The 12,809-nt window shown below is 41.3% G+C and overlaps 1 protein-coding gene across 1 annotated transcript in view; it reads left to right on the top strand.

Moving 5' to 3' along the window:
• Positions 1-2,089: 2,089 nt before the first annotated feature.
• The window catches only part of FMN2 (formin 2), a 166,637-nt gene continuing 155,917 nt past the window's right edge, over positions 2,090-12,809 (top strand). Inside the window, exons 1-2 of the mRNA XM_035108373.2 lie at positions 2,090-2,239; positions 4,650-6,613. Coding sequence (XP_034964264.2) covers positions 4,690-6,613 — 1,924 coding nt within the window. The 5' untranslated portion in view covers positions 2,090-2,239; positions 4,650-4,689. The remainder of the gene's footprint in view (positions 2,240-4,649; positions 6,614-12,809) is intronic.

Consider the following 12,809-nt stretch of genomic DNA (forward strand, 5'->3'; position numbering starts at 1 on the left):
TCCCAAGTGGACATATGAGTTGAGTCCTGTCCACAATGGACAGATGGAGATGGTCCTTCTTAGGGATGGACGAATGGTTAACCAAAAGCCTAAGCCAACACTCGGATTAAAATTGTATTTAAATAAAGTTGTGGCCTAAATTAATGCCAAAAACCAAACCAAAATTTTCGTGTCTGTTGTGAGTTATTTTAAGGGTAATTTCTGGTAAGCCTCGACACACAACCATATGCCCTCTAGCCTAAGAGCAGTTCCAGTTATGTTGACGTGCAAGCCAGTCACACATCTCCTTTCCAGCCTTTGTCTAAAACATGTCTCTACAACCTCCCCCTCTTTTCTTCTTGTGACACCCTTCCCCCCCCCTCTCTCTCTCTCTCACTTGGTGTGAATATCCTAGCAAATAACTGACATCTGCTCCTGAAAGTACATTTTGTGAGTGATCTGTAATAACACTTCACCTGCTGACTGAGGTAAACTTGCCAGATCCCCACACCACACAGACACACCCCGACTCCTGAGCCTTTTGCAGCAGTTTGACACACAGATATTTAGCAGGTGTCAATTTCCACACAGTTCGCATCCGGGCAGGGGATCGCAGGCAGTGGTGCTTTTTCTTGTCCCGTAGTGTGGTATTACAGCACCTGTTTCCTATCTGCTTTAAGGATCCACATTTAGTTTCCAATTATGGCAGCACAGGCTTGCATCTCCACTTTCAGCTTTTGAGAATGTGATAAATAATTACATTATTTTGGGAGCAGGGAACATCTGGCCCAAGGGGTGGATATGGCTCTCCATGCCTCTCTATCTGGCCCTAGGGACTCTTTCTAGGCCATGCTCTGTGCCTTCTTTGAGTGCTTTTGCTTAGCTGCAGTTCATCCTTAAACGAGAATAATGTCTCTTGCTTGCTTGGAAGTGTGCGCGCAAGTAGAAACTGGCTTTTAATCTGACTGGAATGTTTCTTATTGGACAAAGGTAGGAGTCAAAAAAACTTGTCCACAATAACACTTTATTTCCTTTAGAATAGTTTATATTTTCTGACCACAGATCCTATATAATCCCTGGCCTATAGTAAGGGTTTAATACACAGTATAGATCTCTCACATTTAATCTTGCCAAAGTCAGTGCCAGGGCATCCAGTTATAGTTATTTTGTATCTATACATTTTTTTGCAGAATGGAATTTTATTACTAAAGGCAATTGGAAAGCCTCGTGAAATTGCCATTGGGAACTTGATAAACAAAAACAACCTGATTCTGCAAGTACTTAGCAGTTCTCTTCAGTAAGCTCTTCATACAGTGTTACAGGTTACTGGCACTCATTGGAAGTTCAGCTCTAGCTACCAATTCTCCAGTAATATTTCTTGTAATAATAAATATAACAACTCATATTCTACTCATATTCTGCTCAGTTCTAAAAGTACTTAGAGTGGTATACACAACATAAAACAATGTACCAAAAGAAGAAAAAGGTAACTGTTTCTAAAAAACATGAACTACCACTAATACTGAATGCAAAACAGTGCTTTGTGGTTCCTCTTTGAAGCAAAAACCTAGGCTTGATCCAGATATTGCTTTGATGGCTAAAACCTCAGTCTTATCCCCTTTAATTAAAAAAAATGCTGAAAAAGAAAAAAGGTAATGGGTTGAATTTCCCTCATGTTTTTGTTTCCCCAGTCAGTAATTATCATGAAGCTTGTATAAAGGAAAGAAAAGGGAAACTGAGTTCTCTTCAAACTTTCCTGTTTACAGGTTCCTTTCAATGACATCCTCCATTTCTATCGCCATAGCTGCCAAGTTTTCCCTTTTCTCATGAGGAAGCCTATTCAGCATAAGGGAAAATCCCTTTAAAAAAAGGGATAACTTGGCAGCTATGTTCTATCGCCCCTTTACATTATTATTTTATGCATGACCGCCTTCTGGTTTCAGGGCAGTTCAGGCATTCTAATATTCTACCTAAAGGCCATGTTGATGTTGTTTTGGTTACTCTCCCTAATGATTTTCTATGCCCTGGAGAAAAAGTTGTTCTGCTTACCTTGGCTTTCTTCCAGGAAATGCTAATCACCTGGTGCAGGGAACAAAATTCCTACGTCTTTTCCTGTTCCTGCAAGTGCTGTGAAGACATCGATGCAATCCAAAGTAATGGTGGTGAGGAGAAATATGTGGAGACTTACACTCAACTTTCCACCTCTGTGGTTAGGAGTAGATATAATATGTAGCTGTGGAACTATAAGGTACAGGGAAAGGTAAGTTTTTGTGTGTTTTTAGCAGGGGGTTATCTGCACTTTGGCTGGCTTATTTTAATTTTGTAAGGAAGAATGAAATTAGAGGATTACAACTACTGCAGGGAGTGATCTTGTTTCTGCACCAAATGTATATTCAGCATTCAGCATTTTTTTATTTTTTTGTCTTATTGCTAATAATGAATTAGTATTTGGTTCTTAACTAAAATTTACAACAAAAACCCAACATTTGAGAGGAGGTGCCAATAGCATTACTCTTTAAACTTTCAACCTAAAAGCATGTATGTTTACTTGGAAATAAATCCAATTTCACTAGGACTTTCTCCAAGTACCGTAAGTAGCCTTAAGGCTGCAGCTAAAATTATTCAGGTGCTATCATTTCTATTTATAGTGGCGTGGTCTGTGGTGTTGAAATCATGTATGATGACATGAAAATGTCAGTTGCACCTTGGAATTTACAATATACGTGGCAGAATTCATTATCTTTGTAAAGTTAATAATCACTCTGGAACTTTCTTTGCAAATTGTGATACTCCTTGGAGGAGAAATCTCATCTCACAGAACAGTGGAAGACATTCATATACCCATTCATATACGCCCTCCCATCAGATGTCAAGGAAATAAACAACTATCTGACTTTTAGAAGACATCTGAAGGCAGCCCTGTTTAGGGAAGTTTTTTTATGTTTGATGTTTTATCGTGTTTTTAATATTCTGTTGCTGGGCAGGGTATAAATTATTATTATTATTATTATTTTATTATCCCATTTTCTGGGTTATTATTTAATAGTAACTCATGTAATAAAAGATCCTTGCTATAGGGACAAAAATTAGCTTGAGGAAATTTATTATTTAGGTTCCATAGCACTAAAACAGATGAAATCTGGCACATACGAAGATCACTTAGGCTCCAATGCAACAAGTCTTAGGACTGGACTGTGCAACAAAGATAAACATTTAGGTCATATACCATATGTGTTGTGAAAAGAGGGAAACCTCATTTCCTAGTTATATTTACATTTAAATTTTCTAACCCACCTTCATTGAATAATGATCCTAGAGGGATACAGCATAAAAATATAAAATAATGGCTACAAATTGGCAAAAAGATCAGCATTTAAACCAGCATATATAACTTTAACTTCTTGAATTTAATTTAGTCAAAGTACCTGCCAGGGTGGGATGAATGGTGCTCTTCTCTGTTCTATGCAGACATGCTCTAGGGAAATTTTCTAAGCTATAAAGCTATATTATTTTAAGAGTGTCATTCTAATTCAGTGGGCTAAACCTGATAAGATTTAGAGGGGCTAAAAGATAGCTCTGATCTGGACATATCAGCAGAAATTTCTCTCCCTTATTTCATTATCAGTAAGGGGAATAATTTATGATGATACACACACACAAACACACACAAAAAAGGTTAAATAAAGAATGTAGGATATTTGTGTAGGGTATTATGTGGCTGTATATAATTCTTTGTGCAGTCCTTTTATGCATGTTTACTCAGCAGTATCCCAACTAAGTTCAATGAGAGTTACCGCCAAGCCATTGTGGATGCTAAGCTGCATTGAACACAGTGGGACATACTTCACACTAAACACTCCATTATAAATTTCCTCCTTCCTGTAGGTCTCTAATTGTCTGGGGGCTTCCTAACACTGGTATAGGCTACTGTCAGGAGCCTGGATGATGGAACAGATGGAGTTTGGGTTTGATTTATAATGACAGGTCTCATGTCCTCCTCTTTTACATAAATTAATTTAAAACATCGTAATCCCATGAACATAAAGCACCACAGAATTAATATGCAGAAACCTCTACCAAAAGTAGAAACAATTCAAGTTAGCAAGTCATATAGTATTTTAAAAGTTAATTTAAAAAATCAAACATGAAGTGAGGCATAACTTACTTGCAACTTGCATCTTCCTGATGTTGGTTGGTGTTACCAAATGCTCTGTGTTTAAAGAGGAAACAATGAGTGTGTGCTGAATATTGATGAACTTAATCCCTTTGAGGATTACCATTATTTGTACCCCCTTGGAATACAAATGGCTTATTTCTGAATGGTCATTGAGACCAGTATACTGAATAATCTGTAGCATCATTAACCTTTAACAATTTCTGCAAAGAATTTGTGTGTCTGTATGTTGCTGTTTTTATATTAAAATATATATAGAACTGTGTTGCTGAATTGTGTGAGGGTTTTTAAAACACTCTATAAAATAATATAGTATTTGCATAATAGAAATAATATATGTTGTGGCAATATTTCCACTATTAAAAAGCAGAACATTTTTCTTTTCAAAGATTAAAAGCTGCTAGTGTCTTTTGTGAAAAGTTATTATGGAATTTGAGGTTTAATTCCCCCCCTCTCTCCCTCCCCCCCTCCTTTCCTACCTCCTGCCCAATTCCAGGAAATAATACTTTGAAAGGCTGGAATTAAAGCTTTTTGCAATGCAGAGGACTATGCCGGTGGAGAAAAAAGTTCCTGTTGCTGAGGAATTGCTGTTCATATCTACCAAAGAGAGCCAGGACTGTAGCAGACTCAGTCTGAAAAGGCAACGGTGCCACAAGCTACCATTGGAAGGAGCTGTCTGCATCTCTCGGTGCTCTACTGAGCATGTCCCTGAGGAGCCCTGTGCTAGCAGCACATTATGCAAAAAGGCAGCTCCAGCAGCTGGGAGAGAGGCAGAGCAAGCCTTTGCTCCGCTTGCATCACCGCCTCTTGAAAACAAACCTGGATTACTCGAGAGGTCCTCGCTGCCAGGCCAGCTGAATGAAGACGAGCGGCATGGCTTGATTCCTGATGCTGCACGATTGCTAAACAACATGGGGAACCAAGATGGGAAGCTGAAAAGGAATGCAGGTGATGTGCATGAGGGAGGCGAGGATGCTTCTGGGCCCAGGGATGCAGATGGCACAAAGAAGGGAGCAGGGAGCAAAAAGGGACTGGGAAGGTACGGCAAAGGGAATGAATCCAGCAAAAAAAGGGGGAAGTCAGAGTCTCGGGCATCTGTGTTTTCCAATCTAAGGATCAGAAAAAATCTGTCCAAGGCTAAAGATGGAAACAGCAGCTCGAGAGAGGATGTTTTAGAAAGCCAGGCCTCGCAAACAGGGGAGCTAGACAGCGCTCATTCGATTCTCACCAAAACTCCTGATATAAGCATTTCTGCAGATGAAGGGGGTCTCTCGGACACAGATGTGGATCATTTTGAAAATACAAATGAAAATCGTCCAGCTGCTGCCGACAAGCAGGATGGACAAAGGACCAGCTCCGGCTCCGATACGGACATATACAGTTTCCATTCAGCCACCGAACAAGAGGATTTGCTTTCTGATATCCAGCAGGCTATTAGACTGCAACTGCAGCAGCAGCAGCAGGGGGCAATTAACATTGGAACGGAGCAGCATGGCACCAAAACAATGGACCTACACATGGCTAATTCTCAAGCAGCCCCCTTAGGTTTTGAAAGGTTTCTTTCACTAAGCAGCGACAAAGACAGCAGTCCAGATACTGAACAGCCTGTCTCAGCGAAATCGGAAATTACAGAATATATTGCCACCTGCGATACCGAAAGTGAAGTGAAAGAAGCGACAAGCGTAATGGGGCATTCCTGCAGCAGTGTTTTCAGTATGCAGGAAGAGCACGGGCAATTGCCAGAGGAGCAGGACCAACCTGCTCGTGAACTGAAAGATTTACCCCCTTTAAATGCTGCAGTGACAGAGAATGGGGCTGTGCTAGGCAGTTCCGTGTTTAATTTTCCATCCCCAGATGATGATTCAGAGGCTAAAGGAATAGCTGTTGAATTTTCAGGTTCAAAAAGAGAGGATGATATTGTAAATACAGCCCATGATCAGGTTGGTGGAGCCAAAGAAAGGAAGCAGAGTTTGTCAGCCAGCAGAAAGTCACTGGATGATGGGCTTTCTTCTGAATTGAAAAATGGTACTTTTTCCTCTGAGGATCTCTCAAGCAGTCCTGTGCGTAGTTCCAAATGTTTCAAGCCCTATCCTCTCATCAACCCCTGCTACATCAAAACCACCACTAGGCAGCTGAGTTCCCCAAATCACTCACCTTGTCTATCCCCATCCCAGAGCCCACTCTTTAAAAGGAGACGCGAGTCCTCTCAGACGAAAGTGAGTGCGCCAACCAAGAAGCAGAGGTCGGCCAGTTTGGCAGGTTCATTTAGTCGATCAGCAGACTGGACAGATGAGATTTCAGATCACAGAGATGAAATAGCTCAAAAGTCAGGCTCGGCAGATTTCTTGGAATACCGGCGGAGTAGAGATGGTTTTCAAGGCGAAAGGGTGCATTTTAATCACTCAAGAAAGTCGTCAGGGACATCAGCTTCTACTGATGCCTTCCCCAATGTGTTTAGAGGTGAGTGACATTGGTAAACTATGGTAACCCTTGCTGTGACCTCGGGTCTGAAAAGTAGGTGGCTAGCATACTGTAATTAACATGTCTTTACTATCTTGGTCTGATTTTATATTTAAAGTGAGTTTGCAAACTCTACAACTTCCTATTCATGCAAGTTCTGTGGTCTCAGTGGATATGTTTGCAGCACTTGTTTAAAGTACTTGTTTAGAATTTTGCTTTATTCAGCGTACCCATCAGGCAACTGATAAAGTGTCTTATAAATAAACAGTGAGCTCTGTGTATACAGCCCAGCAGACATTGTATTTTGGAGAGCATTGTGCGTGCCTACTGCATCTGTTGCTCATCATTATTTGTTAGTATTTATTTTATTTATAAAAAATATTTATATACTGCTATATCACAAAAATATATCAAACCTGCTAGATGTGTAAAGTGCTTTACAGTCCTGACGGGGATTTATTGCACTTTCACAACTCTCACAGTAACTGTAAGTCATACCGTACATTGGAATTGCAAGTCAAATTTTATGAATACGAACCCTTGATTAAATATGACTTGCACATGGTCACCATTGAGTCATGGCAACTGAATCCAGGTCTGCCTGATTGAAGCTCAACAATCTTGTTACTAGGCCATGCTGGCCCTTGGTTGATAATCTGCATAAATAATGTTCATGTAAATAAGGCATACCATGGACAGGTATTTGCACAAGGCTAGCCACTGTTGCCATGGCTGTCTTGGGGTTTAAAGAGCTGAGATCTCCCTAATCTAGTGGTACAGAAGTCTGCAACACTTGGCCCAAAGGATGCATCTGGTGTCCTAGAGTTTGTCCCTTGGCCTGGATGGCCCATTACCGCTACTGCTTGGAAGCCATCTGCTTTTGTGCAGGTTATTCCAGTGTGTGTGTGTGTGTGTGTGTGTGTGTGTGTGTGTGTGTGTGCGTGTGTGGTGTTAGGTGCATTTTTACTGTTGTGCCAGATGTTCTGTACTTCTTCATTTACCACAGTGACTGTTAGGCACCATGAAGACACGTTGAAGAATAATATATAAGGCATTAGAGGTAAACTTCAAAGTTTGGTTTAGCTTCATGGGTGACCTCAATTTTTCTTAAAACTTCTAATATCATCATCATCACCATAAATACTGGGTTGGATTCAGTATACTGTACAGAGAAGGTCTGGGAAGGGAGAGCTGGGTCTGGAGGAACTGCTATATTCAAATCCTGTTTGAATTTAGCATTGCTCCTTTAAAAAAGAAAACCTGTTCCAGGAGCTGTGTTCTTAAATTACAATGGGAAGAAAATAAACTACATCAATTTCTTGGCCAGGGTAGTCCCCTTCCCCCACCATTCAGGAAGCATGTTGGAAGGTTAGGAGGATTTCAGTCCTGTGAATCGACAGCCTCTGCTGCTGTGACCCTCACATGCCCCCGTTTCCCGTTCTCCAGGTTTGGATAGAGAGAAATTGTGAGGTCTCTCTCCTTCCTTGTAGGGGAAAATTATTTTAAAATCTGGTCTCTGGGATGTCACACGTCATAAATTTGTAATATTAGTTGAAATCCATTCCCATTGAAGTAATGAAATTTCACTAAGGTCACATGCACACCACACTTTTAAAGTACAAACCTTTCCCGAAGAATGTTTGGTTTACTCCTTATAGAGCTACAATTCCCAACACCCTTAACAAACTATATTATTATTATTTCTGCTGAAAGCAAATAATTTGAATCAAGTGCATGTTTTGTGGAACAGTTGTGAGTTAATGCAAGTTGAACAGTACTGCACTTAAAAATGATTTGAGTGTTTTCTTCTATTCTGAAGTGTTAAGCAGACTCACTGGTTTCAAAGTATTATTATGCTATTAATATAATTGTATGTAATTGCCCAAAGGACATAACTTTGTTGATTGCAGTCTTTTAACCAAAGTTGCCAATTCACACTGCAATCCAGAATTCATTTAAGACAGTGATATAATTCCCATGGATTTAATGATGTTGTATAGTTGTATAGTCATGCTGGCCACATGACCCGGAAGCTGTCTGTGGACAAACACCGGCTCCCTCAGCCTATAGAGTGAGATGAGCGCCGCAACCCCAGAGTCGTCCGTAACAGGACCTAACGGTCAGGGGTACCTTTACCTTTACCTTTATAGTTGAGAGAGTATTAGACTGGTTCAAATCTTTATTCAGTATTAAATTTCATTGGGTGGAGTTGTGACGTCTCACTAAAAGATAAGGCACGATAATCCTATGTATGCTGCCTTGAACTTCATAGAGAAAGTATGAAATAGAAATGTGATGAAACCAGTTTACACTCTGAACTATGCTCAGAAGCGTACTTCAGATGGTTTAAGTATCATTGATTCAGCACCTGATATTTGTATAATGGTGAACGATGGAACTCCTTGAAAGTTCTAACTGAAGATTTGCTTACTGTAAAACAGTCACATAAATAATAAGACTACTGCTCTAAAATAAAAAAATTCCTTCAGTAGCACCTTAAAGACCAACTAAGTTTTTATTTTGGTATGAGCTTTCGTGTGCATGCACACTTCTTCAGATACAGTGAAATGGACTGTATCTGAAGAAGTGTGCATGCACACGAAAGCTCATACCAAAATAAAAACTTAGTTGGTCTTTAAGGTGCTACTGAAGGAATTTTTTTATTTTACTTCGATCCAGACCAACACGGCTACCTACCTGTAACCAGAACTACTGCTCTAGAATCTGTGGGGGTCTATTGAAAATAAGTTTGTATTGTCTGCTATAGTGGTTCATTCAATTGCATAATACAGATCATGGATCTGGGTAATCCTTTTGGCATCCATCTGTCTCGAGAGACAATGGAGTGCGCCTCCAGGGATGAAGTCAAATTGCTGTGTTAGCAGCACCAAAGTGACCTACCCTAGCCTAGGCAGTATGTATGGAGGTCCTGGGCTACTGAGATGACAAAACTACCCCCTTGGCCTTGCTGGTGTGGTTCACACATTTAGCACCAGCTTGGCTGCAGGAGTTGGCAGAAGGAAGCGTACAAGGTGCCATCCAACTGTCTTAGGGACTCCACTCTGGATCTGCGTAGGGTTCACTCCTTAGCCTTTTCTTCTCCCAAAGATATCTTGCAAGGCAGTGGAGGTTTAGCATCAGTTTTCCTTCTCCAAGATGGGCTACCTTCCCAGGTTGATGAGCCCCATCTGCCCCTCACTTCCTCTATAGCATGTGCAGAAACCGCCTTCTTGATGGCTGAACACACTAATGGTCTTGTCCACTCAATCCTCCGAAGCCCGTCTTTGCATGCAGGGGAAGTCTTTAACTCACTGAAAGTTTGAGACCCATTGGTTACCCTCACCTGGTTTAGCTGACCAATCAAAGACATTTTTCAGGATGTGGCCCTTGTTGCATGCTGTCAGCTTCTAGGAGCCACAGGTGAGAGCCGAGTGCAGGGTGGGGACCAAAGGTGGACAGACTACCCCAGAAGGAGGAAGATGTTTCCCCCACCAGAGGTACTACTGTTCCCCTAACACCCCATCATACGAGTGAGTACAAGCAGTGCTTTTTTCTGGGGGGATGCAGGAGTATGCATACCCCCAAACATTTTGTGAATCTAAGTTTGGCCTCGTTGAGGGGCAGTATTTCAATATGAGTGGGAAAATGAGAGCACTCCCTAAACATTTTTAATAGAAAAAAAGCACTGAGTACAAGTAATCATATGCATTCTTAAGTGTGCAACAGGGCACTTAATTTTTTCTGCAAGAGTCAAGGAAAGTTAGGAAGCTACCTTAGCCCATTGGCCCAACTAGCTCAGTATGGTCTGTACTGACTAGCAGCAGCTCTCTGGGCTTTAAGCAGGAGACATTCCTAGCCCTACCTGGTAATTCTGGGAATTGAACCTGTGACTTCCAGGGTGAAAGTTGTCCACTGACCCTCTGGATGAATCATTTGCTCTAGCAAAATATTGTTGCTTCCCAATCAGGTAATACTGTTTTATTTATTTGTCTGCATTTTCTGTGGTTGAATGATTCAGTCACTCCCAACACAGGAGACAAACTTGCCCTTGGATGAGACTGTCTGCATGATCTGTGCCCTGGTAGCTTTCATGGGTTTGCCTTATTCCAGCCCTGAGCCACATGCACAAGAGAGACTCATGCAGTGACAAGGGGAAACAGGGCAGTTGGTTCTCAGGTGCAACGGTTAAGTCTGCTTCTAGTTTTAACTTGGGAAAAGGTGCCTCTAACAATTATGCATTGTATTTTAGTTTTTGCTTTTTTAAAAAAATTCTACTGCCTTGTTAGCATTTGTTGTGATAAAACCTATGAACTCAGGCTTCTATTCCATGAATGCACCTCTTTTATTATCTTAACACACACTTGTTTTCCTTAATGCATTGTTTTCCTGTTATTATCTTATTGTAATTGTGAATCAGGTTTTCCTTTGCAGTACTAGATGCCATGTACCCAGTGGTAAATAGTTGTCACCTTTTTTCTTTCTTTCTTTCTGCCCACATATGCCAGCTGTCTTTGAAATCCAGAGACTGATTAAATCTTTCAGTTTATGCAGCACTCTTCACATTACAGAGTTGGAGCAGAAGCAGCTACTGAAAACAAGCTGGTGTTTGCCTGTGAGAGTTTAGAAAAGTGAACAATAGAGCGCAAAAAAAGAGAAAGACCTCAACATTCAATTGCTGTTTGGGGGAAACTAGCCATAAATATTATTAAAGCAGAAGGAAATTGTTCCCAGTGTGGTAGGATGCCACTTGGTACATTTAATAGAATTATCATCATCATCATTATCATCGTCATCATCATTATTATTACTTCATACTTTTAGCAGTCTTTTATAATCCTATTTTATAATCCTTTTTTAAGGCTACCAGTAAGTTTATGTCAAAGAGAGACGACTGCAAACATAAGAAACTGCATTATACTAGATAATATTTGCCCCCAGACCAGCAAACTAGTTGAAAGGTTATCTTTATTAAAGTATATAACAATAAGATATGTGGAATAAAAGCCAATTTAGCAGAACAGCCCTAAATACTGGCCAAACCCAGCCCCTCCCTATTGGGCATTCCCTTCCACGGGAGTGCCAGCTTGGCCCCACGACCGTGAGTGCCCTGGGCTGTGGGTGCCATACAGCATGCATGGGCCCGGCACCAAAATTTGTGGGTGCCTGGTCCCTTGATGGGGGAATTTTGTGGGTGCTTGGGCACCCATGGAGCCGGCACCTATGCTCACCCAGGTGACCCAAACATCCCCTCCCCTAGGAGAGACCAACTCAAGTCTTTTCCAGTGTGTCTTCCAAGGTGGGGTATGCTCATCTCCATTAAGGGCAGGAACGCTGCTGTCTGTTTAGCCCAGAATTTCATTTTCTGCTTGGTAGCCTTTTCACAATATCAGAGCTCTTTCACATTACTTGCTACCTGATTATCTTAACTGGATTCAACCTGGGGACCTATCACATGCAAACTATGTGCTCTACCTCTGAGCTAAGGTCCCTTCTCTCAGCTATAAGCACCACAAAACATCTAAGGCAGAGTTTTTGAGCTTTCTCTCTTAGTTAACAATGGGAACCCTGTACCCTGGATGTGATGGCAATCTGGCTGCGACATCTGTCACCCCATTGATCGCCAGGGTTGATTTGGCTGATCTGGCTGGCTGGGTGGGTGTCCTCTTCCTCCCTCACCGCTCCATGTGCATCCCTCCCGAAGCTGCGTGCTCGGTGGAAGAGGATGACCATCCCAGATAGAAGGAGTGTACCGTTCTTCGGTCAAGGGTATACGATAGCTGCGCTCCCCTGCTAGAACCTCCTTTTAGTTAACAATGGGAACCCTGTACTTTGCTGTCTTTGTGGCCTGCAGAATGGCAAGTCATGTGCTAAGGATGCTTTTATCAGAGGGACTAAGTGGAAAGTATTCCTGCTTGAGTGGGGTGCAGCTGAAGAGCATGATCCAGAGCTTCCCATTTACCACAGATAAGTATTGCTCCTCATTGTTTGCTGTGTTTATTTTAGAGGGTTAAATTTTCTTGTAAGCTGCCTTGGAAGGATTTGTATCCCGAAAGGTGGGATATAAATAATAATTATTTGCATGCCCATAGTGCACATCTCCACTGTTGTGGTTGTTACAGAAAGTATGTAATCTGAAGAATTTCTTTTCAGTTTAGCTGTTCCCTGGGGCTTTTTAGCTCTGATCTTAGTAACAGCA

Source organism: Zootoca vivipara, chromosome 3, assembly GCF_963506605.1.
Source record: "Zootoca vivipara chromosome 3, rZooViv1.1, whole genome shotgun sequence".
NCBI classification, from domain to species: domain Eukaryota; kingdom Metazoa; phylum Chordata; class Lepidosauria; order Squamata; family Lacertidae; genus Zootoca; species Zootoca vivipara.